Source organism: Symsagittifera roscoffensis, chromosome 10, assembly GCF_963678635.1.
Source record: "Symsagittifera roscoffensis chromosome 10, txSymRosc1.1, whole genome shotgun sequence".
Lineage (NCBI taxonomy): Eukaryota > Metazoa > Xenacoelomorpha > Acoela > Convolutidae > Symsagittifera > Symsagittifera roscoffensis.
Genome location: NC_087071.1, coordinates 38,113,849 through 38,138,713, shown reverse-complemented (window position 1 = coordinate 38,138,713; position 24,865 = coordinate 38,113,849). Strand labels below are relative to the sequence as shown.

Here is a 24,865-nt window from a genome sequence, read left to right as displayed (position 1 = left end):
CTCTACAGTAGAACAATAAACCCAACAAACTGTTTTAAAACTTGAAAGCTATTGGGAGCTCCCGGGAGAGTGTTATCCTTCCCGATATTTATTCCTGGTGCCTATATATTTATTCTGTTTAATAACTTTATTAAATTATACATATCAACTTGTTGATGTAAAATTTATGTTCGGCCTTAAAAACCAACCATCAAGTGACATCAAGGGACCAGAAAAGCCCTAAAAACCGAAGCTATCATGTTGTTCAGTGTATACCAATTATGCAGTGGTATGCAGTAAAAGATCTATTTGTGAACGGTGTTTTCTTTCCAAGCTTGTTGAATTGCGGCAATTGGTTATATTTACCTTTACACTCGTACAAACGCATTTCCTTTGAAGACAGAGGAGAGGCTTGGCAAGTAGAACAGAGCTGGGTATGGGACAAGCTTAATAGCTGGACGAAAACAGAGACCGGTCATTAATACTCTGAGAGATTATAGCCTTTTTCAGTAAAGGGGATTTCTTTTGATTTTTTACCAAGTTTGAGTTATGATCGTTACATAGACACAAACACACTCACACATACATACATACATACACATACACATACACACACACACACACACACACACACACACAGAGACAGAGAAAATAGCTAGCCGGCCAATTTGCTTGAGGTATAACAGACCAAAATAATCAATATTCGACTGGGTAACTGGTTTAACGTTATTGGTAAGGTTGTTTATTTATCCTTTTATTTCTTTGTTTTTATTAACAGCAATTGTTAACAGCAATAAAAAGACGATTATCCTAAAAATATTGTTAGGCTAGTTGTTGAAAAATGACTAGAAAATTTTTAAAAAAATAATACGAAAATTTAGTTTTTCAATATTTTTGCAGAAAATTTTTGAGCTTTTTGATATTTTTGGATTTCAAAATGATGCTGAAAAACTCCAAAAATTAGTTTTATTAGCCCAAAATCACGACTAAATGATTTGAATCACTACTGAAAAGGCTGTAAGATGATATATCAATCAACCCAGTCCGATCATTGATTGTGGTCTGATTTTGTGCGGAAAACGAAAAACACAAAAATTGAAGAACACCCGAAAACGAAGTTTCTCTCCATTTTTAGTGGTCGGAATATAAAAGTTGAATAATGTTCTGCTTACATTAAATAAAACTGCAGTAGACGAGAAAAATTTTATAACAACAAAACTGATGCATACTTTGTATACTTTTTTGGTTTGACTGTTTTTTTTGCTTTGAAAAAGTCAAAGTAAGCAAGTTAAGTTTGAATCTAGAGAATTTATTTATAAGCTGCTCAAAAAACCTCGTGACAAAAATAAAACGCACAAAAAACATAAATAAAACTTTCAGAAAAGCATTCAGAAAACTAGCATTCAGAAAACTAGCAAAAAAGATAAAAACAAAAAGAAATTCAAATTTTTTAAGCATGAGAAACGATCTACCAGAACAATAATGCAAAAATTACAGGCTAGTTTTGCTGTACAATCGTTCAAAAACGAAACAAATCAATAGAACTTCTAACCAAATCCTCGTGTTATATTTTCAATCACATTAATTCAGGCTGAAAAATTCGCAATTATATTTTATCAAACTAAACTGCATTACAGATACTGTTGGACAGTCGAATTAAACGTGAAAAAATCATTTGATAAAAATCGTTCCGGTAATTGTTTTCATATATAGTATGAACGTATTATGATTTGAAAAAGTCAATTGCTACAAATTTAATTAGTGATTTCCCACTTCTTTGAGAACTTTTTTAAATATTTGGTTTGCTACATTTTACTTCTATTAAGCTAGAAAAAAACGGTTGTCTCCAGCTTACTCACTTTCAGTTTTTTTTTTAATTTTATCTGGCAAATATTTGTAATTCGAAGAAAACAAACAAAAGCAAAGAGTCTTTGCTAACTATGCCTCTAGATTTTGCTGGTTCTGCTATCAAGCAGAATGCGGGCAAAATATCTGAAATTGACAGGTGGGATCCTACTGACAAAGAAAGAAAGTGGCTTCTGCTCTCAGGGGCGAGCGATCCTCCAAACAGATATCAGCTCTCTGAAAATGGTGAACGAGAGGCTAGAGGAGACCAAAGAGACATCTATCTGAAAGGTCAAAGTGTGGATTTTGTCAACATGGAAAGAGCTGTAGGTCATCACCTTCACAACAGAGTACTGAATTTCGAAATTAAAAAAGACGAAGCAAAGAGTCATGTTCTGAAATTTTTCAACTTTTGCAAGGAGAACAGTTTCAAACCAATGTTGTATTATACTGGTCACGGAGAGTTACCGACTGGAAATTGGTGCCTAGCAGATGGTACAATTAGCATAGAAGAGATCTTCGACTGGATGCCGACTGGGATGGAGCCCCCGACCATCTGTACTGACTCATGTTTTAGTGGAGTGTGGGCTGATTATTGCATTCAAAAGAAAGTACCAGGATTACACTGCCTCTCCGCGACAGTTGATTGCCAAGCCGCTTATGATCACAAAGGTTAGCCTAGCAAAATGAGAAAATAACAAAATTTCTGCTAAGAAAAGAACACCAACTAATTGTTCTAAAAATATTTTTTTGATTGAAATTTTCTTTCAATTCAGTTGCCAAAGGTACAATGTTTTTTTTTGAGTCTAATTACAATTTTTCTCGATGAGCGATCCAGCTATATATAATAAAAATGCCTTTTTTAAGTTACTGCGTTAGTGCAAGTTTGATAAAAAAATTACTAACCAAACTAAAATCAAATCAAAAAATATCTTCCACTATCAAAATGTGATTAACTAAATCAAATCAAGGAGTTGAAGAATACACATTTGGATCTTCCAATCAACCAGTCTGGATTTGGTTTGATTTAATTTAATTTGAGCCTTGACACCTGAATAATTTTTGCAGGAAAACTTTCATTATTTAGATTTTTAAAGATCTGTGCGTGAAATTTTTTGAAAGCAAGGTTGCTCAGAAAAACGATCCGGCTTGCAATGAAACTCACATTTTTTGTAGTTGGAGTTTTTTATACCAGTCTTTGCAACCTTGAGAAACATTTTCACGAAAAAGTGGTTTAACAGCGAATTCTTAAGTTAAACTCTGGGGTCTTAAAAATTTCTAACTTTGGTTGTTTTTGGACTATTTTAAAGGCACTTCTCACAAATCAGCTATCATTTTGAAAAATTATTAGGCAATTTTTTTTTGTGTTTCCAGTTGATCTTGTCCGAGAACATAATCCTGAGAGATTTATCACAAAGAAAAACCAATAATGAACTGGAAAGTATCTTAAAGCTAAACTGCGTTGGAGATTTGTGTCATTTACAATCTAGGTATAAAAATTGGGACAGAATCGTAAGCTTTCTGTATATGGCTGAAAGTTTTCACTGTTAAACATTGCTTGAAAGTAGTGGTTGTTTTGGCGACAATTCAAAGTGTATCTGAACATCAAAAAGATAATAAGAATACTGGATTCACACAAAACATTCATAGTCATTTTTAATTCTTTTGGGTAAAAATCTTGATTTCGTCATAAACCAAACTGCGCAATTTTTGCTTTCTTTGTATAACTTGTTTCCAAGAACAGACGTAATTTTAAACTTAGGGCAAAACATTATTTTATTCAAATTTTAGAGTTCGAAACTTTTTGCAGCCACGGAATTTTTGTAGCAGGCACTTAAAAAGTACTCGTTTCACAACTTTAAAGTTTGATTATTTTGACAGATACCATCTGCGCAATTGTAGTACAAACTTTTTTCCTATCATTAAAAGCTGGGAGGGGCTTGTATTCAGGAGTGTAATTCGACGCCTTGTGGCTTAAACCACTTTAAATAATTAAATAAATTTAAAAATCATACAAGTTTTGAGAAAAACGGATTGGAAATTTTGAGTTTTGTCTAATTTTAAGCGAGTCAAGCAATACAGTAACGTTGGCTAGATATGAGAACCGGTTATATTGACTAACAAATTAGTATTGAAAGCTCCATTTACCGTCTTCTGGAAATACTTTTTTGAAATTAAAACTTAAACAAACATTAAAAAATTTTTAAAAATTTTAGATTTTTTCGAAGGTTTTTATTTGTCATTCATTTTATAAAAAGTATCTCTAGATGATTATAACTCAATCAAAGATTTTTTAGAGGGCACTAATTTGAATATATTAAATTGTATTTTTTTTATTTTATACAAATGTGGTTGGAGTAATCTGTGCTCCGTGCACAGCAACCGGTTTCACTTTTTTGCCGATATATTGGGTTGACCAGCAGTTTTGGTGTATAGAAATAAGCCCGGGCAACCTAGAAAACAAATTATGTCTCTAATATATTTCTCCTGGAAGCTTTTTTTTAAAGGTCCAACGTTCAGTCTTCCGAAAAAAGATTAGGTGAAAGCGTCAGTGCAAATGTAAATGTGCGACAAAATAACCGAAGGTTAAATTTTTTAAAAACAATACGAGGAAAACCAGTTGCCTGTACGTTCTTTTTATATGTTGCCTGTTGGAATGTTCGAAATTTGAAAATCAAAATACAAAAACAACAAATCTTGAACATGATAATCATCAAACTTGTTTCGCCAAAAATGATTCGATAACACTTGAAACGTAGTCAAAAGAAAAAGGAATCATGCTGATACCATTTCTTTTGCTATTTTTAATTAACTTTCAGTTTTCTATTCTAATAAGCAATGTTCTCTTCCAAAACTGATTCAATATTGCAAAATTGATTTTCAAAAAAATGTATGTTTCCAACCAACGGAAATGGTTTTCACTATCACGCGACAGCAAAACAGTTTTGTTTGAGATTTTATCATCAATAAAATTAACCACATACTATTAATGGCCACTCGACATAGACGCAAACATCGAAAAAAACAATACTTAATGAAACAAAAAAGCAGTGGCACACCACAATGAGCTAAATTTGTGTCTGTGTTTTTGTCAATTTTTCAGTCAGTTATTTTCAATCTAACAAACAAACTTTCGTTGAAAAACTACACTCCCCTTAAAAATTGAACTCCAAAATGCAATCAACCAGTACATTGTCCAAAATAACCTCTCTCATGAGCTAAAATGGGAAGGGTTTTTTTACTCAAGCGATTGGTGAAAACGGTTTATTAATATTTAGTTTGGTTCTTTTTTGTATATATCAGATAAAAACAAACTGTTCAGATGATACAGAAAAATGCCGTCGAAAATGATCAAAAACTGAACTTGTCTGAAAAAAACTATCCAAATAAATATAACTTATGATTTTGAAAAATCAGAAAACAAATTTGTTGAAAGAAACAAATAAGAAAACCTCTTTGATTAAGCATTTGTTATTAAGTTAAATAATAGAAGTAATTCCTTTGATTAGATTACAAACATTAGCATTTGTTTTAAGTTTATGCAAGAAATGTATTTTGAGAAATGTAATGACTAAACCTTTTGAATTTACAAACTTTTGAAAAAGTCTGCCTTTTTCAGTATTTTGACTGAGGAAATAACTGTCGGAATTTTTGCTTTTTTGTAGTTTTTTAGACAAGTCCTACTGTCCAGAGTTTTGAGTAAAACTTTTTAATTATTGAATAGAGAAGAGTTTTTTCCATAAAAACTTCACAAGGCGCTAAACACTCCATAATATACTAAGTTAGTGTCTTGCTGACGATTTTTAAAACTATATCTGGAAATTATATCAATTATTATTACTTTTTCCAAAAAATAAACATCATTCTACTCGTGATCCAACGTGTAGCAATTTAGTCAAATTTTTTGCATATGAATTGATCACGGTAGAGTCATAAATATATTTATTTTTTCAATTCCGCAACCGAAATTTTCATTGAGACCAGTTGACGTCAAAAAATGAAAACAAAAAAGGTAATCAATTGTTGATAAGAGCAAATGATTTTTCAGAAATTTATAGGAAAAACGTAAAATTTTCTCTTTTTTTGTGGTAGAAGATACCCAATCAGCCTTCAAAAATTGAAGTTGATTTGGTATCAAATTTACTGCACCTGACAATGAGGCCAACAAAAGATTATTTTTACCCATTCCATGCATTAGAAAAAAAATCATTTAAAACTGCTTTTGTAGAAATTTTTTTTTAATTTCAGCTGAAAATGAGTTTCTCACATACTTCTAGTTTGTTTATGAGACCTGAGAGGAGAAGATGACTGACAAGCCTTTCACCTACTGGTGGTGTTTTAAAACATGTGTAATTTTTTGAAAGTTAGCGCACTAGATTTGAAAATTTCATTTTTGGAAATTGAAGACGGAATAATTATTGAATTTATTTAATTGAACCTAATATATTTTATTATCTATAAATTTTGCACTTATCTATAAATTTCTAGTGGGATACATTATTTGTAATTTCAATTGAGATATTTTCAACTGGCAGGCAGCTGTACGTCATTACCGTACCAATAAACTGTTCATTTCTAGCGACAAAAATTTAATTCTATACCTAAGTTTTTGGTAAGAAATTATTTTTGATCCGTGTAAGTAAGACTGAATTTTTATTCACTTAACTCCAAAGGGCCTTATTTTCAATCCAATTTTTGATTAGACCTCCTGCATTGGAGTTCCAAGAATAAAAATCGATTATGATTGAATTTCCTTGTCAGTGTCCACAAACGTGAAAACAAATCGGGGGATGCATTTGAAACGGGAGTGTTCAGGTGAGGAGGGTGGGGGTTAAGCTGGGGGAAAAGGAGCAAAAGGCAAACGTTAGGAGGGGGGAGAGCTCAACGGAATCTTTTTGCAATTTGATTTTAGGTTTAGAAATGGACTAGGCCGTACACTCGCTTAGCAAAGTTTCCGCATAACTAACTTGATAAATGCAGAAGTTCTTGCAAAAATTTGCACGACGCGCGAAACAAAATTAAAGTGGAAAAAAATCCATTTTTGTGTGATTTCCTACTTCTTATAAATTCCATTACAATGGATTCCAAATTAATTATTATACATTTTTTTGGTGAGAAAAAATGGATTTAACCACAAAAAACCATTATAATTGATTTGTTTTCACTTTTCTTAAATACAGGCTAGGCTGTTTTTAGCAAAAAAAATCTCATGGCGAGGTTCGCACCCTCAATATTACGATAGCTAGATATTAGTTTTCAGCACTAAGCCACGAGCTGACACCGCAAACAGTTTAATCTGTGTTTAATTTGCTCTTTTTTGCTACAACTTTTGTGTAGCTCAAAGCGTGTATAAAATACTTTTGTCTCCTTTCAGTTGAGCAATTAAACTGATTTAAGGTCATGCTTTACAGAAATGGTGTTAAGATTAGTCTAATTAGTATCTGAGCAGAAAACACAGAAATTTAGGCTAGGTTATCTACATAATATTTGATTGATTCAGGTCGATTAAACGATTAACTTTAGTCAACCTGAACTTGTTTTTTATGTACTTTCTGAAACTGCTACGACCTTGCTACGACATATATAATGCAGTTGAAAAATCACGATTATCATCCGTGAATTTTGATTGAAACTTTGTGATGATGGAATCACCGTCTGCGAAATTATAGTGTGCGATTGCAATTAAGTTCAAGCTTTGAATTACTTCTTTTTTTTAAAACTAATTACGACTTCCCATCAAAATTTTGAAATTGATTGACGGCGAGCAAAATAAATTTCAGTTAGATTGATCAAAAAGTTAAGTCCTGGGTACATAAAAAAATCCGCTCTTGGGAACATGCATATCAGACTCTTCTCATGCATTCAAGCTGACATTTTTGGACGCTGTGGACAGAATTAGGAAAAAAAAACAAGACAAGTATACTTGAAAATCCACAGAAAACTTATGCAACTGTATACAAAATGAGTCTGCAGTTTTTGACGAAATGTGTCTATGACATCCTAAACGTTATATCGACTTCTTTATGGAACCAAAGTAAAACTGGATGAGCGATCTTCGTTCAAATTTGATTTCCTTCTAACTTCATTCATAATTGATCTGTTTATAATCTCCTTGAAATCTTCTAAGCGTAGTAGGTTTTTGGCAGCTTCATATTGGACAAATATCGTCCCGCAGTGAAAACTGCTGCTTGAAGTGTGTGTAACTTGAATCAGAAGCAGCTTCCGCCTTCCGCCGATTGAAATTTCGGCTCTATTTTACAATCGTGGCATACTTCGTCAAGGAGTGTCGCAAAGTGTCACGAACTTCATTATGTCTTAGGTGAGTGTATCACCTTTTGGGCAGTGTAGAGAATGGGTCAGTGTGAACGGTTGTGCACATGTGCTTGTATGTGGCGTGTTTGGTAGTTCCCATCCATATCTTTTTAAGGGTAGCATGCTTAGCCAATTCGGTGCTCCTTTCTGTGATACTAGATTTATTGTTCTGCTTCGTCGAATTGGTTCTGCTTCGTCGGATTGTGACAAGCCAAGCTTGTGAGGCATTGCTGTTTTTTTGCTGATTTATTGCTAGGGGGCGTAAGAGCGCCACATGTTCCTGTTAACTTATAACTTGCCCCCAAAGGGGCCATTTGGTACCACAGACAGTTCTAATAAGTAGTCGAAATCTTTTCAACTGCATCTCTATCCATAATTCATCCAGCTGAAAATATTCCCCAAAAGTCTACAGTACGAAGTCGATGAATGGCAGATAGACCCTATCACCTCTTCTATCGTTTGGCAGCCATTGCGTTTTTTTTATAGGAAAAAACATTTGGTTGTTGTCGGGGTCAGTATCTTTAAAGTTTTAATAATTCGATGAAGGTCTCTATCTTGAGTGAACAACTAATTTGAAGTAGTGAAGCTTGCCTCGCCTATTTGCTGTAATTGTGAAGTGCATCAAAGATTTTGAATTTACCTGTAAAGACTTAGTTGCCCTGATACTTCTTTTTCGAAAACGCATGTTTCAATGGGAAAAGTGCCCAGTTCTCCGCAATGCTCAAGTTCTCTTATGGTTCTGGTTGTTGCTTTGTAACTTGGACAAATCTCAACTCATCGGGAGAATTCCCAACACCAATCTCAATTCCTATCTTGGACAAAATCAGGAGTGTTTCACATAGAGCTTTAGGAGAGACCCTGTGTGTGACGTTTTCTTATTTATCACAGGGTTGCGGGTTGGAGTCCCCCATAGTGCGAACTCTATTCCTCTAAACACAAATACTGCTTCTTAGATGCAAGTCGGTTGTGCCTTGTCTAGAAGAGTAGTTTGTTCAAAGGACAACCATTAGTTGTTTTGGCTGACATGCGCAAGTATATCATTAAAAATTGGACTAAAAAAGTGCATGCTACGAGAATTATTTATATTGAATTATGTTTTTTGCATTCAGATATACCAAGAATTGTTTGTAATACCACAATTACGACTATGTGTTTTTTTTCTGAACAATTTGAACGATTTTAAGGAGTTTGAGCGCACTTTTTGCGCGACATGTTTCTGGTTGAAACACGAATGTAAGCAAGAACTATAAAGGCAATAACTAAAATAAATACAAGCAGCATGGCCCTTATATGATAAATGTCTTTTGGAGCGGGCTCGAGGCCTTCTCGGCCCAAATTAACATTATTCCTATATTATGAATAACTGACATTAAATTCATAAAAAATGAAAAAAAAACAATCGATTTCGACCTCGTCTTTTATCCGCAAACAAACTCTCCGAAAATCCAGAAATCATCATAACTTGAACATAACATCATAAGAAATCATTAAACTGCCCTTAAAACGGTACGAATTGGCGCAAGCTAGCCACAATAACCGGTAATAATGTCCTTGTGTCATATTGCTCTTTTTGGCGTTCAGCCTTAATCAAGCTGAACCGAATTAGAACCAAAAAACACTAAAAAACGTTCAAATGGGGCTATAGCCTTTCTAATCTACATGTTTTAAGGTTGGCGAAAGGGAGAACTCGAACCCGGTTGATCGGCGTGAAAGACTTGTCTCCTGGCCGCAAAGCCAACTGGCCATTTGAGCTTGTCTTTATATGCATTTCTTCTCTAGCTTACATTTGCGTATCAACATCCTCCACCCCTGAAGAAGGAAGAACTGAAGCGAGCTTAACGGTCGGCCGAGTGAGTTCACGCGTCGTGGTCTTAACAACGGCGGATTGTGCGCAACCGTCCAGTCCATAATGTAGCTTAACGACTCGGGCGAGAGGGTAGAACCCACGCGAACTAGCGGCCTCAATTACCCATACGGGATCGGCGGCCTTAAGAGTGAAGCCAGACTAAGTGTGCCACTTGATCTGCTTATATAGTAATGGAAGCCAACGAGACCAAATAGCGTTAGCGTACGACTGCGCTCCCACGTACTTTTTCTTGTGGTCGAAGTGTTCCCCAAGTAAAAGCGAAGAAAAGCTTGTGGCATGTTGTCCAAGCATAAAGTGGTTTGGGGTGAACGCCTCTAACTCACGTGAATCGGTACAAACGGGAGTGATTGGCTTCGAATAACTCAAGGCCTGCGGAACTAAGCAGAGTGTTGTTCCTAAAACCTCTTCCCAGGAGCCGCCATGTTACGATGCGTCTGGCGCGTTGAATTTCCAAAAAAAAACTTTTTGTGCAAAAATGGTCGGAGCTAAGCCGTACTAGTTCTTGATGCAGGCAAGTGATTCTTTTTCCGCACCAACGGAGTTCGTGCCGTTATCCGACCGTTTAAATTGGGACCACTTACATGACACATAAGTTGTCAGCCGAGATGAAAATAGAGAATTGAAAAACAATGTTACACAGTGAATGCTCCTAAGCTTTGTCTTCTGAGTCTTTGACCTCATTGGGTTGGTCGCTCCATACTCTATGAGAGTACGTTTCCTCTTGAACGAAGTGTGAATAGTCAGTGGTCAAAAAAACACTAATTACATTCCGGCTTATCCATCTTAAGTCAGCCAACCATTCTGCGTTGCTAATTTCCGTCTGCAGTTTGCGAAAGTGAATTGCAATCCTTTTGCTATAGTGCTTGAGACGTCTTCTGTGTGCAGTTGGATTTCTTCGTGCGAACATTTAGAGTTCTCAAGAGACAAAGCCTTTCCTTTATTCTGGTTAAAGCGAGAGTAGCGACACTAAAGGCTATGTTTTTATTCAAAAAACAGCAGCTTGACCCAAGGCTCAAGCCTGCTACAACACCCGTAACTGACCCATCTGTCCAAATCTCTAATTAATCACTAAAATAAGACTCAAAGTTTCCGTTGACACTTTAATTGATATCGGATTAAATTTCATCGCAAACCCTGCCCAAGTCAAACCCATCATCAATTGGCCAAATACAGCTCTTTTGGTAGGCTGTTAGAAACCGTAGCTTTCATCCTCAGATTAACTCCTGAATTCTATCAATACTGTGAAGAAACACCTGACCATATTGGCTCGCGTGAACGGCTTGTTTGCAGTAGCAGAAGACTGTTCTACTGAATCTTTACACCCTATAAAATAACTGCAGAAGTTCCTCAAAAACTTGATGCCTTGCGGAACAGTCTTCAAACGCGCATCATCCTAAACCAATTCAATTGACTCAAATAAACTTGAAGCCCTTACAGCAAACCAATTTTTGGTTGAACAGCATTCCGTTTATTTTCTTTTATATCAACCGTCTTTCACTTCGACCACCACAAGCACGACCTCCGTGGACAATCATAAGCCAACCTAAATTGATATGCCAACGTCATGTGGTAGAATTGTCGAGGATACAATCCCCGTGGGTTCTAGCCCCTACACTCATCCTAAGTCTAAGCTGACCGTAGGGAAAGGTGCGATAGCTCACTTCGCACTCCTAAAAATGTTTAAAAGAGAATAAACTCCTCCTCTAGTAAAATTCGCTCCGATTCTATCTTCCTTGTTATCCGAGGACGTTTTGATTGAAATACGAACGTAAGCGTGGGCTATAAAGGCAGTAAGTTAAATACATATAAGAAGTGTTGGCCGAGAGGATAACGCAGCTGGGCATATGTTCAAATTAACCAAATTACACGTCCTTCATTGCGGGATCGAGGCTCTCTCGCTCAAGTTAATTTACTTTTTTTAATATGATAACGTAATAATAGGTTCATAAAACGTAAAATCAATCAATTGCAACCCTGTCTGAGATCAAAAAAATAGTTTGTGGCTGCGAACTTTCGTGTTGGCTGTCAATTCTTGTTGTTAAAAATGATACATGAATAGTATATGTGTGCATTTGGAGACGCCAGTATTTTGTCTATCGACCCGATATACTCCTAGACCCGAGCAACCAGAGTGGTAGAAACACCACAACAGATCTGTATTCTTTAACGATGTTCCAATTTGATTAAAAAGAACGATCCGAGATCCGATGCGTACACGTTTGATGAAAATGTAGAACAGAATGGCGCTCAGGTAAAAATCTAACTCCAAAATAGAGTTTTAGCTAGCTTTCAACCGTGCCAACGTGCTTTGAAAATCAAATACGGAGGACAATTAAAGAGGGTCTGTTTTATAGGATTCTGATAATTAAAAACAAAAACAGCAACCTTTTCGCCAGATTTTAGTGTTATGGTCCAAACATCGTCTTCTAATATGTTGAATACTCGCCACCTTTAAAGAAAACTAACTTCGAAAACACAAACACATGGGTGTTCAATGATTTGAGAGTGCCCTGTTCGAGGTAGTGGTTTTCTGTTCAGACCATGTGGACAAATTTTAGCATGTTCAGAACATTGGGACGAGAATTTGATGTGCTCAATTAGCGTGAACTCAGGTAATCAGTTTAGGACCATATTGACCAAAAAAAACCGGATTCAGACCGTGTGGACCAAAACAACCCAATTTTAGACTATGTGGCCCGACAAAATAGAAATTCAGTTCGTGTGGACCGAAAAAATGTGGATTCAGAATGTGTGGATTAAAGAAAATGGGATTAAGACCGTATTGACCGAAAAAATCCAGATTCAGAAAAAAAAACGTTCAAAAAACCTCTATTAGACCGTGTTGACTAGAGAAATCTGGATTAAGATTGTGTGGACCAAAACAAACCGGTGTTAGACCGTGCGGACTGACAAAACCTGGTTTAAAACTGTGTGGTTCGAACGAATCCGGTTTCAGGTCATGTGGACTGCAAAAATAAGGATTCAGATCGTTTGAATTGAAGGCATCTGGATTAAGACGGAAGAAAACCGGAAGAAGAATGGGTGGACCGAAGAAACCTGAATTCAGACCGTGTTAACCGAAGGAAACTGGATTCAGAAAAGGTGGTCATAAGAAATCCGGACTAAGCCCGTGTTGACCGAAAGAACCCGGTTTCAGACTGTGTGGACAGAAGAAATCCGGATGAAGACAGGGTCGACCGAAGAAATTTAGTTTCAGACATGTGGACAGAAAATTAGGGTTCAGGCCGTGTGAACCAAAGAAATCCGGATTCAGACCATGTGGATCGAAGGAATCCAGTTTTAGACTGTGTGGACCGACAAAATCTGGATTCAGACCGTGAGGTTCAAAAAATTCTGTTTTCAAACAGTGGTGATTGAAGGAATCCGGTTTCACACTATGTGGACCAAAAGAATCCAGTTTCAGACCGTGTGGACCGACAAAATCTGGATTCAGACCGTGGGCCCCAAGTAATTGGGGTTCAGACTGCGTGGACAGGAAAAATCTGGTGAACCTTGTGAATCAAAGGATTTCGGATCAAAGACCGTGTGGATCATTCAGTCTGGTTTGAGACCAAAGGGTCCAAAAAATCTGTTCGGATTTTAAGTACCGACAGAAACCGGGATTAAAATTGTGGGGAAATTAAAACTCGGATTCAAAATTATGGAAACACTAAAAAACTGAACTCAGACTGCTATTAAAAGAATTCTGACTGTAGATTCTTAAACAGCTGCAGCTTTTTCCATATAAGCGATTGAGCCCTAGGAAAAAGTGTAAGTTCCAGCAGAAACTTCCCATTTGTCGAAAAAGGGAGGCAAACAATCAGACGTGGGAGCGTGGCTTTTCAGGTATCCCAAACTTCAGACTTGTATCCGAACGGCCCAAGTAGTTGTTGACCAACTGCTCTGTGGTGGGCAGATTTCCTGAAAAACTATCACCAATGACGCCTAATACAAACATTTCCAATTTTTAAAACAGGGTCAAATTAATGCTCTGAAAGCATATACGATGTTTGTATTCAAGCTCGAGTCAATGCAAGTAAGAGCCCGGTAATTTTTGTCAAATTTTAACGTTTTTTTTTTAAATATTAATGAACTGAAAAAATAACAACGACCGACTGATCAAAATTTAATTATTTGTAAGTAAGAAACGAAAAAAAACTTCCTCAGATACTAGCAAAGCCTATAAAATTTTTGAAATCAGCCTGTTACTGAAACAACAAGCATATTAAGTCATTCAGTTTCAGTTCTCAGGTGTCCTTGCTTGGTGTTTGATTTCAATCAGTTTGCCAGGTTCCATTCCCACATTGGACAAAATGAACTCGAATCGGTTTAAATGTTTCCTCGCCGTTATAGCTTCTCTGCTTTTTGTTCTTTTTTCACGATATTCATTTTAAGTGTTCAAGTTTTGGTGTTAATGAGTAGGAGAGGTTGAATATTTTCATTCTCAAGTTGTTTTCCCATGTTTTGTTGGAATTCAATTTTATCGAAAATTTATTGGTTAGGTGTCCAGTGTTTGTGATAGCAGTAGGCTTGTCTCATCGGTTGCTTCAAGAAATTTGAGCACAGAAAAACTGTCAAAAAGAAGATGAAAAAGTTTCTTTGCCGTCAACGTAGGAAAGGACTGAAAAGGAGTCCAATAACGAGAACGTGAGTAAATTTTATATGTGTGAGAAGAGCTGGGGCAGTGAGGGTTGGAGCCTATGTTTTAAAACAGGCTATAACCTCCTTTCGGTTTCCAAGCTATATCAAAATATAAGAATTTGGTTTTCAATGCAATAGAATGGATTTAAGGTTTTTATCCAGAATTAAGTGCAAGGTTTGAGATAATAGGATAATTACGTTACAAATTCGGCGCACAATTTTTCCATAACCTAAAACAGGTTATATTTTTATACATGTATTAGGATAAAGAAGAGGATTTCTCTTGTAATAAAATAGATAAGAGAATTGGTGAGGTTTCATTGGTTAGACACTGGTAAAAAGGTAAGAAATTGTTTTGTGGTTATTGTGTTGAAATCTTCAGATGTTGCAAAAAAAAAGAGCATATTATCTAAATATTAAGAAACAACGGTGCGTTACGTGTAGTGTGTGAAATAACAATATTATTGTTTTTTTTGGTTCATGGTAAGTCAAAATTACAAATTTTCAAGCAAAATTTGCGTGTTTTTTCTTTTCATTTTTTCTCTAAGAATTTCAAAATACGATTTTATTTGACCTAATTTGTGGTATACATTGTTCCATGCGATTTTAGAACTACGTAAAACAATGCTCCCTCTCGCTGAAACCATGCTGAAAATTACAAAAACTACAAAAAAAAACTTCAAGTTGATAAAACAGCTCCTTACAAAAAAAATAAAAATTAGTGCAGCACCTCGAACGAATTGTACTAGTGTTAAAAAAAAGAACCTACATGTTCAATGTTTTACAAAAGAATCCGTCACAAAAAATTCGGGTAAAAGCGATTGTGTGTGTTTTTTTGGTTAGCTCATATGTGTCGACTAGTAGTTGTTGGTTTTAAGTCTACAATTTGTCGTCTTCAAATTTATTCCAACGACATGAAATTGTATTTATTTCAACATTGGGCTATTACCTGAACCGTGTTCGTTCGCTGACTTCTTTGCTAGTAAATTTGATTTTGACAGTCTTACTATCATAGCAGCAGTACTTCTTGCAGCACAGCAAAATTCTACGTTGAACAGTCCTGGTTCTCGTTTGCGTGTAATTTTTAAAACAGCGCAGAATAAACATTTCAGTACAGTGAAAATCTGCTTTGGATAGTCATGGTTCTCGGTTACCTTTCTTTTATGAGCAGCGCAGCATGTACGATGTTTCGATCTTTTATTGACTTTGTATCATTTAGCTTTCTTCTCAGGTAACCTACAACCTTCCATAATCTTTTCGGCTTATACTAAATACAAAGAGTCTGTGTCCGTCTCCAGATCTTTGAATTTGGTCTGGTCACAAACCTTATCCATCTCAAAACACGCGATGAAACAGTTCAAGTTTTATTGCAACATTTTGCGTTTGGCATAATGAAGAACGGAAAAGACTACCTTTTAACAGTAGCACTTCCTATAAACCTTTTTTCACTTCTTTTTATTGCCTCAAAAATTGCTCGCAATTTCGCCTTGTGTGACTTCCCATTGCCTAGATTTTGGGTTCTTGTGTGTTTGGATCAGTCCATAAATTAAAACTAGTACAAGTTGTTATCCAGAAGCTTAATTGTTTCAGCAACATTTCTACAGCAGATATTCTTGTCTACTTCTTCTTCCATTTTCTAATTTTGTTTTACTGATAATCAACACTCGTTGTACATGTTTCAGTAACTCCCTTCTTTGCCATAGTTTTCATGGATTCTCGTATGTCGTTCCAGCCTTCGTCAATGTTTTTAAAATTTAGTGGAAAATATATTAACAATGTGGGTTCAACTTGTTGGAAACTATCAAAAAACTTGGACAAAGTAGGAAATAGACTCGTTATATATTTTTCAGGTAAGGAATCAGTAGAGAGAGATTTGTGTAGAGTAAAAATATTTTTTTTGTTGATTGTAGAAACTGTCATATCAGAAACTGTCATATTATTCAAATTGTTCCCATAACGCACATTCCTTTCATTCTTGATTATGTATTTTTTTCTTTGATATTATCTTTTTCTATCTCATCCATTGTTTTTTTTTCACTATCATGATCCGTCAAATGTAGACGATTTTCTTGACAAGAGCAGGAAAGATAGTAGCAACCCAAAACATCAAATTTTGTTGTACAGTGATCGCCAAAAAGGAAAACGCCAAAAAGGAAAACGCAGTTTGTTTCTGCTCTAACGCTTGATCTCAATTTTAAACTCCGGCATTGATTCTTGGTAGATGGATAAAACCATATTATCGCAATTCCTGGTTCTGTTGTTTCTAATTTCGTACCGAATAGTTTATGAGTCAAGCTCCCATTTCGCGTAGTCTTGTAGGCATCTCTTGGCTCAGTGAGATTGAAAATAACTGAGATGCATCGATTGCAACAGGTGTCTTGTACACGCGTGACAAAAAACATATGTTTGTTCGATAGCTCCTTTTCGCAATAAAAAATTTGATGGTTGTCCACGAGTCAAGTACTTTCTCATTTTTAAACACAAAATCCTTATATTTTTCCAAAAACTTAAGATTCGTCAATATGTGCAAGCAGAATTTTGCTGGTTTTAGAAATTGTGTGCATCCCAGTTCTAACAAGTGGTTTGCCTTATTATGGCGAAACCCAATAACTTTTTGCGTTATTTAAAGAGTAGAAACTACAACTTTGTTGTCATACCATCATTAATACCCTTCAAACTTGATCGTCATGTGTGGTTTTGAGATATTTTTCACTTGGGAGTAACTTTCATATCCTGTTGGTGGAAATGATTCAAAGCGTAGGTTTTTTCTTGCAATTTTTGTCAAGTCTTCCATTCAACTGCTTTTGGTAATTATTGAAAACTTTTTCTTGTAGGTTGTTTTTTCTCAGCTTACTGAAAAAAGCTATATTGAAAAATGAAAGTCCTGACTGAAGTTAAAAAAAGAAAATTATTGGCTTCAATCAAATGAACAAGGCGGTTCCGTACAGTCAAGCTGGTCTGGATTGTAAAACCATTCTTTGAGGAACAATTCTTAGGCGTTACTTGCGTTGTAGGCTTCAAAAATGCATTCAAGGTTGTTGATCTTGAGAGATCTTTCATTAGGACCAGAAAACGAACATCCCCAAAATTTGAAGAATATAAATTCGTTTATTTTTTCGATACCGAGAACAGAACAGAAAAGATTTCAATTTTATATCATCGCTAAAACCCTTTTAATTTGATTATGATGTGTTGTTCCCAGATGGTTTTCTAGTACGAGTAAGTTCGTTTTCCAATTGGTGGAAATGATTTGAAGCGTAGATTTTTCAACGCACGTTTTTGATCAAGTCTTCCTTGTCCAATTTTTTGGGAATAATCGGAATCTTTTTCTGGAAGGATTTTGTTTCTCAGCTCGCTGAAAAATTCTTCATAGGAAAAAAGCAGTTCCGTGCAGTCAAATTTGTCTGGTCTAGATAACTTTCATAGAAAAAACGCCATTTTTAGTGGGAGTTGGAAGTATTTTCCAATGATCCCCATGATCCCATGGTCGGAACTCTTTTTTTTTCTCTAATTTTGACGATTCCATACATGCTCTGCAGCCTTCTCCTTCCCTCTTCCCTCAACAAGACAAAATTACGGGATTTGTTCTTCTATCTACTAGATCACAAGATTGCGCGTATCTTTTAGCAATCATTTTGCCATAAATTGATCAGCGAGAAAAATTTCCTCTTCGCTTCCAAATGAACTGTTTAGTTCGATGTTTCTGCTCCGGTGCTTCTATCGGTTTGTCTTGTAAGATTACTTCAGTAGGTTTTTCTTGTAAGAGGTCCTCCAGAATTAAACTAACTTTGCTAAGATTCGCCAGTTGAAAATGTTGCATCCGTTTTTCTATTTTCACTGGAGGCTGAAGTGTCGGCCGTTCCCAGAAAGCATTTTTTCCGGGTGGTGTTTTCTATTTTGCTGCTTGCGCCATGTAATTAGGTAATCCTAAATGCTGGAATTAGAGGACCTAGAAATGTTATGTCTGAAAGTAACTGGTTGAGATGATGGTATATGGCCGAATAGGACAACGCGAGGCCGAATGGTATATGGAGCTACTATTTTAATCGGATTAAGAACCGAGGATAGAAATTTCAATACTGTACGCTGGTTGATTGCTTACCCAGTGTTCGATCATTTTGTTTACTGACTACAAAGTTTTTTTTTCATCGATCTCACTTTAGACCGATTCTAGACTTCTGCAAATATCTTAAAAAGTTGAACTGATCCGGATTGAGAATTGCTGCTTCTAAGATATCTTAATTTATCCAGTGTTCGATCATCCAGTGTTTTAAGACTGGTATATGTCTGAAAGTAACTGGTTGAGAGGATATGCTAACTGGAGCCACTAGAAGAAAATTGAGGTTTGAATCTATAAACAAACAGTTAAAAAAATTTACTCACAATCTATCTTTTTGTTCCGACTTTCGATACGAAAGTAACGGAATATTTGTGCTCGGGGTGGGTTTTTTTTTCTTCAGACAAATTTCGACTTTTTAGCTAGCCATTTTTGACGGAATTTTTTCTATATCATCCGAAAGCTATTGTTGTCCTGAGCTTGAATTTGAAAAGATATTTCACCTGTGATCATTTTTCGTAAAGTTTTGGGGGTTTAAAGATTGCCGTTTTGGCCAATTTGGGACAATTAACGCGCGATATATTTCGCTTTATTAACGCGTAAGCGGAGAGTTAATCCATCTACGAAATTGTTCCAAATTGGTTAAAAGAAGCCTATTTGCCATAATTGGTTTGTTACAAGGAGCGAAATCTATCCTTTTGTACTGTATATGGCGTGTGGGGGGATGATTTTTATTTTAAAAAATTTCAATTTTTAGAATTTTTTTTTTCATTTTGTTTTATTTCATTGAATTTTTTATTGTTATTACTGCTCCATAAACCTTAAAAGGCAGTCGGAACATTCAGGGCTTCGCCCTGATACGAGCAGTCTTGTTCAACTTTCGCCTCGAAACTTTAGCTTGAATAACTTAATTGCATTAACTTAGAGAACATGTAACGACAGTTCAGATGGAGTGACTAATACAATGAATAAAACATCTTTATCTAGCTAGTGAGTTATTCCAACGATATAAAATTATGAGCAGCTGAGATGATCTTGAGAGAGGGTTTGCTTTCTATCAAGCAACGGAAGCTCTTGAGTACCTTCTAGCTGAGGACTCGTATTCATCGTGCCCGTGTACGGCTTCTGAGCGTCTGAAGGTTACTGTTTTTTAAACTCGGCTTATCCGCTTCGAATCATCTTGCAAGAGAATATTTCTTTAGCCAACTAAGTTAAAACATGGTCTGGGTTGGATTCGCATGGAGTTTTCGAAGAAAGAAACCATATTGCCAAGATGTGCAACTTTTGCTTTAATAGAGACTGAACGTGGTTATCAACACAAGTATTTAGATGCTATTTCAGTTGTTATCCAAAAATTCTTCATCTATGACTATTTAAAACCTTCCAAAAACAAAGACCAAGCTTTGAAATTAAGTCTCACTGATGACACTACGAGCCTATAGGTTGGTAAAATGTGTCAGCAAAGATATTTTAAAAGCAACAATTCTCAATCCGGATCAGTTCAACTTTTAAAGATATTTGCACAAGTCTAATATCGGTCTAAAGTGAGATCGATCAAAAAAAACTTTGTAGTCAGTGAACAAAATGATCGAACACTGGGTAAACAATCAACCAGCGTACAGTATTGAAATTTGTGTCCTCAGTTTTTGATCCAATTAAAGTAGTAGCTCCATATAATTCGCGGTATCGCTTGCTACGCTTGCTAGTGAATTATATGTGGCCAAACTCTCCTAGAGGAAATTAAACAACCATTACTTGTTTCCTATGTGAGGCACTCTGACGATACCCCGCGGCTTTTGTAGCCAGCCATTTGGCCGATTGAATGGGATGTGTTCTTTGCTGTCTCTTTGCTTCGTGGTGATCAATTTGCAAGTTCGCACGACACAAATAAACTGTGCCTCGTTGAGGCCGCGTAGCAATTTTCCATTTTCTTTAAGACCGCAATTGAAGTTTCAGGCAGCTCTTCTAGCGGCCCATTTTAAAGAGGAACAATCAAAAGGTCTCAAAGAAGACGAAAGCTTCATCAGTACTCACAGTTCCACTGCATTGGCCTATTTCTCTATTGGCCTATTTCACAGTTGCACTGCAGTGGTTGGTATCAAATACTTTACGGTGATCGAAGGATTTCGTTGCGCAGAAATCAGTTAGGTTGATGATCCAATTGTACTACCAACGACTGATTGGCCTGCCTGTCAAAACGGACAGCTGGATTAACAGTTAGCTCCAACTGAGGAGTTTGTGTAATTTTAATAAAATTTGTGAGTGTCCAGTTTTCTCACTACAGTTTTGTTCTATTTAATCTCTGTTGGACAAATGGAAGAAGTTCAACCCAATTGTAGAAACAAAAAAACCGTAGCAGTTTTTTGAGTTTGATGTCATCGCACAGACAAGTCCGGGCAAACATTTTTGAGACAAACAATCCCGCTCGGTGGGGTTTTCAAGAGCTGAAAGTTTTTATTTGGCTATTTCTGAACCCTTTAAAATTGATATAAATTTTTTTTTTCTGAAAAAAAATACACCCATAAAAAAAACGGCTTGCATCATTTGTTTAACTGGAATCAGTAAGCATTTTGTTGGTTTCGAGAAAATTGGAAAGATGCAAACTTTGATTAATGCATGTCACCCGTTAAAAAACTATTCCAAAATAAACATAACATGAAGTCGTTGATTATTTGCGTGCGATAGTATATCCGAAGTCAGTCGTTGTGAGATTAGGTTGGGTGGTTCGGCTCTTTGACAGTTCGAAGGCCTAAGACCAGAGCTTTTTATATCTGATCTGCTGGCTAAAAAAACTTTACAAGCATTTTCTTCCTGTAAAACAGTTCTTGAATATTTTGGCCCGTTCCTAGTTTTGATATGCAGAAGCATCAAGAAAAGTTGGAGGTTTTTGTTCACTTGCTTCATGGCTAGAGCGGTACTTATCAAACTGTAACCAAGCTCGTGCGCGATAAAAAACAAACATTTTTTGCAAGCGCGGCACTCCAACAACCGGTCTCATTGACAACGGCATATTTTTTGAGTTGTTTTGAGATTTTTGACAATTTTGCTCCCGGAATTTTTGCCTTCGTTTGAATGAAAGAAACCCAGTAGTTGCACCTCTCAACGGTTGGATTCAAGAACAAGTAGTGAGACGTGTCAATTGGGTCTTCCATGATTTTCTAGGCAACGGGAGAGCAACCGAGGAGGTTTCAGGAAACATAAAGGAGAATTTTCACAGCTTTTAATTTTTGCCACCAAACTTTAGAGGCCTTGTTTTTTACTACTTTATAACTAACCGACTTATACCTAGCTTCTCGTTGCCAAACTTTGATTGACTTGAAATGAAAAAATGCGAAAACGTAATCATGCCCTCCAACTTTGTGTTTACGCTGGCTACGCTAATGCATAACTCCCCTTGACAAGCAGACAAAGTGGCAGACACACTCGGATTCTATTCATATAGCTGTGACATGGTTGGGAATGTTGAGCGTGACAGTTTAAAATAGCAGTACCTGCTCGCCCATATAATCAGATTGTATTGAAACCGTTTCGAGCAAACTGAAATGTCCAACTTCAAATTTCGATCCCGTTCATCGGTGTTTATGAGCGGACGACGTTGCAGCGCAAAAACAAACGTACCTTTGATAGATATTATTTCTTTGGAATAAATTAAAACTAAAAACATTACGCTATAGTAAAATGCCTAGCGTGCTGATTGTGGAACAAAAAGTTGCGAGCTTCCCATATTTTCACATTTATGAACTTAAACCCTTGGGGCTTTAGCCATATTTGAACCCTTTCAATTGATTTTTTTGCTCTAATTTTCTTTGATTAAGCTGACTGCCAAATAATCGTTAGAGCGAAATACACTTTCGACAAAAGATTTTGCTAAGAAAGTGATATCCATCGGATTATGTGTTTATGTATGAATTTTTAACGAAAATAAAACCAAAAAAAAAAAAAAAAACTTTTGTCGGAACATTTTAATTTAAGTTAAAAACAGAAAAATTGACGCCCATTTTTAAAACCATGTCCCGACATACTGATTTAAGTTCTTTTGAGGAGATTCTTTTTGATAATTTGACAATGGCCAAAAATAATTTTTTTTTGTGAAATTGAGGCGCCGACGCAAACCCACTACTTTGTCACTTGCGTCAATTTTTTTTGAACGTTTTGCCATTTTGAAGGTTCTGACCGTCCTAATAGTAATAAGTCCATATGAGTTCTGCTTCTCTGTTATTTATTTATCAAGTTGGTAGAATATTTATAAATATGCATTGGGACGAGTCTAAATTCAAGATATAATGTGCAAATAACATTAAGAAAAAGCCAACTTTTTCTAATGTGGTGGGAAATCCTGTTGGAAAATTCTGTTTTGAAAACGTTTGAAAATGTTTTCTTGGGTTATTAGAGCTACGTCATGATTCTCATAAAACCCAAATCCAGTTGTAAATAGATGTACCTATTCGATCAATAATTGTTTTTCGTTTCTTGTTTTTTTTTGAGTTTTGATTGTCTAAAATTTCGTTTTTAAAACAAAAAATGGTTGTTATACAATTTCGATATATGTAACTTCTATTACAAGAATTTGATTTCTAAAAAGTCCTTTTTTCACTGTTTTGAAATATTGCGTCGATTTTACAACTCGGATGAAGATGGTTTGATTTAAAAGTAAGTTTGGGTTACAACCCGCATTGGAACTCCGAGAATAAAAATGAATTTCAATGAGTGCCCACAAAAGTGACTAAAAATCGATTAAAATCATTTCAAAACTGATTATAAAAAAGTTACTTGTGAGGCAACAAAATGCATTTTTAATTCATTATAAACGATTTTTTCTTATTTGTGGACACTGACAATAAAACTAAATTGTAATTATTTTTTTTTCACTTAATTCATGTCCGAAATTCAACGCACATAAAGTCTTCTCTATATTTGAAACTAAAGTTGGTTATCTTTGTTCGATTTAATTTTTTTTACGCAACTTTGATATTTGTCACTTCTTTATGTTACGCAATAACTGAACCTGGTTCACGCCCCCTTGCAACCTCCAATTTTCTCCCATTGCCCCTTTTAACCCTTACCCCGCCATCCCCCACCTGAACCAAACACGTGCCCCCCCCCCCCCCCCCCCCCCCACATCAACACATCATTACTCATTTGATAAAACAAAAATTTTGCACGACGCGAAACAAAAATAAAGTGAAAAAATTCATTTTAATATGTTTTTCTACTAATTTTATAGTCCAATAAAATGGACTTCACATGAATCATAATACAGTATGTTTTAGCGAAGGGGGTTGGTGTGGTTCAGTTGGGGGGAGGGGGTTAGTTGGGAGGTGAGGGGTTGAGGTAGGGGGAGGCTTTTCTTCGTTTGCTTCTGCATCATCTAGTGTGAATTACTAAAGTTTTAGAAGAGGTTTTACTTTTCCAATGCTTTCTTGGCTTTTAGTGCTGTGAAAAATTTAGGAAAACTTATAAGAGTCGTTATTTTAAATAGTGGCAGCAGTTTGTGACAGTGGTTGTTTTTATTTCTTTTTATTGTGTTAATTTAGATTTTTCTGAAAGTTGTTCATTTAAATAAACTTCTTAGAAAAAAGAAACGTAAGTAAAAAAGTTGATGTAGTTGTGGTATTTGGTTTTCTTGATTTTTTTCGATTGGCAATTTTTTGATGAGCAAACGGAGTGGTCTGTTTAAAATGTCGGATTTTTTTTGGATGAGCTTTTTGGTTGACATCTACTCTTTCAGCTTTTTTTTAGGTTTATGCTCGTGTATAAAAGTTCTCAGTGTAAGTTAACAATAACACTATCAAACTTCTGTTCTATATCAGTTTTTAGTTCTGCGTAATTTTGGTGTCCTGGATTTACCAAAAACGATAATCACGCAGTTTTCATTCAATTCCATAACTACAGAAAATAGCATTGAAGTTCTATGATTAGAATTTTTTCATTTATGGAAGTTGTATGATTAGCGTTTTGCCATAAGGCAAAGACTATGATTTTTGTAAAATTTGAAAACTCCACGTTGTTGGGTTGTGTTCGTAACGGAACACAAATGGCAAAAACTTTGGTTCCTCAAAAATACAGTCACCAAAGATTTGACCGTCTCGCAATTACCACGCATCAAAAATGACCTAAATAGTCCTAGTTTTCTCTTAAGCAAATGATAAAATGAAAGAATCAAA

General features: G+C 35.7%; 2 protein-coding genes across 3 annotated transcripts in view; one reads left to right on the top strand and one right to left on the bottom strand.

Annotated features, from left to right (window-relative positions):
- LOC134855596 (UDP-galactose translocator-like) overlaps positions 1-24,865 on the bottom strand; it is a 433,562-nt gene that overhangs the window by 321,371 nt on the left and 87,326 nt on the right. The window lies entirely within an intron of this gene.
- The window catches only part of LOC134855207 (uncharacterized), a 25,170-nt gene continuing 1,751 nt past the window's right edge, over positions 1,447-24,865 (top strand). Inside the window, exons 1-2 of one of the 2 annotated variants that reach the window (XM_063871657.1) lie at positions 1,447-1,672; positions 1,985-2,496. In XM_063871657.1, the coding sequence (XP_063727727.1) occupies positions 2,139-2,496 (358 nt within the window). In that variant the 5' untranslated portion in view covers positions 1,447-1,672; positions 1,985-2,138. Of the gene's footprint in view, positions 2,497-24,865 lie in introns of both variants that reach the window. The other variant, XM_063871656.1, reaches the window with a different exon arrangement.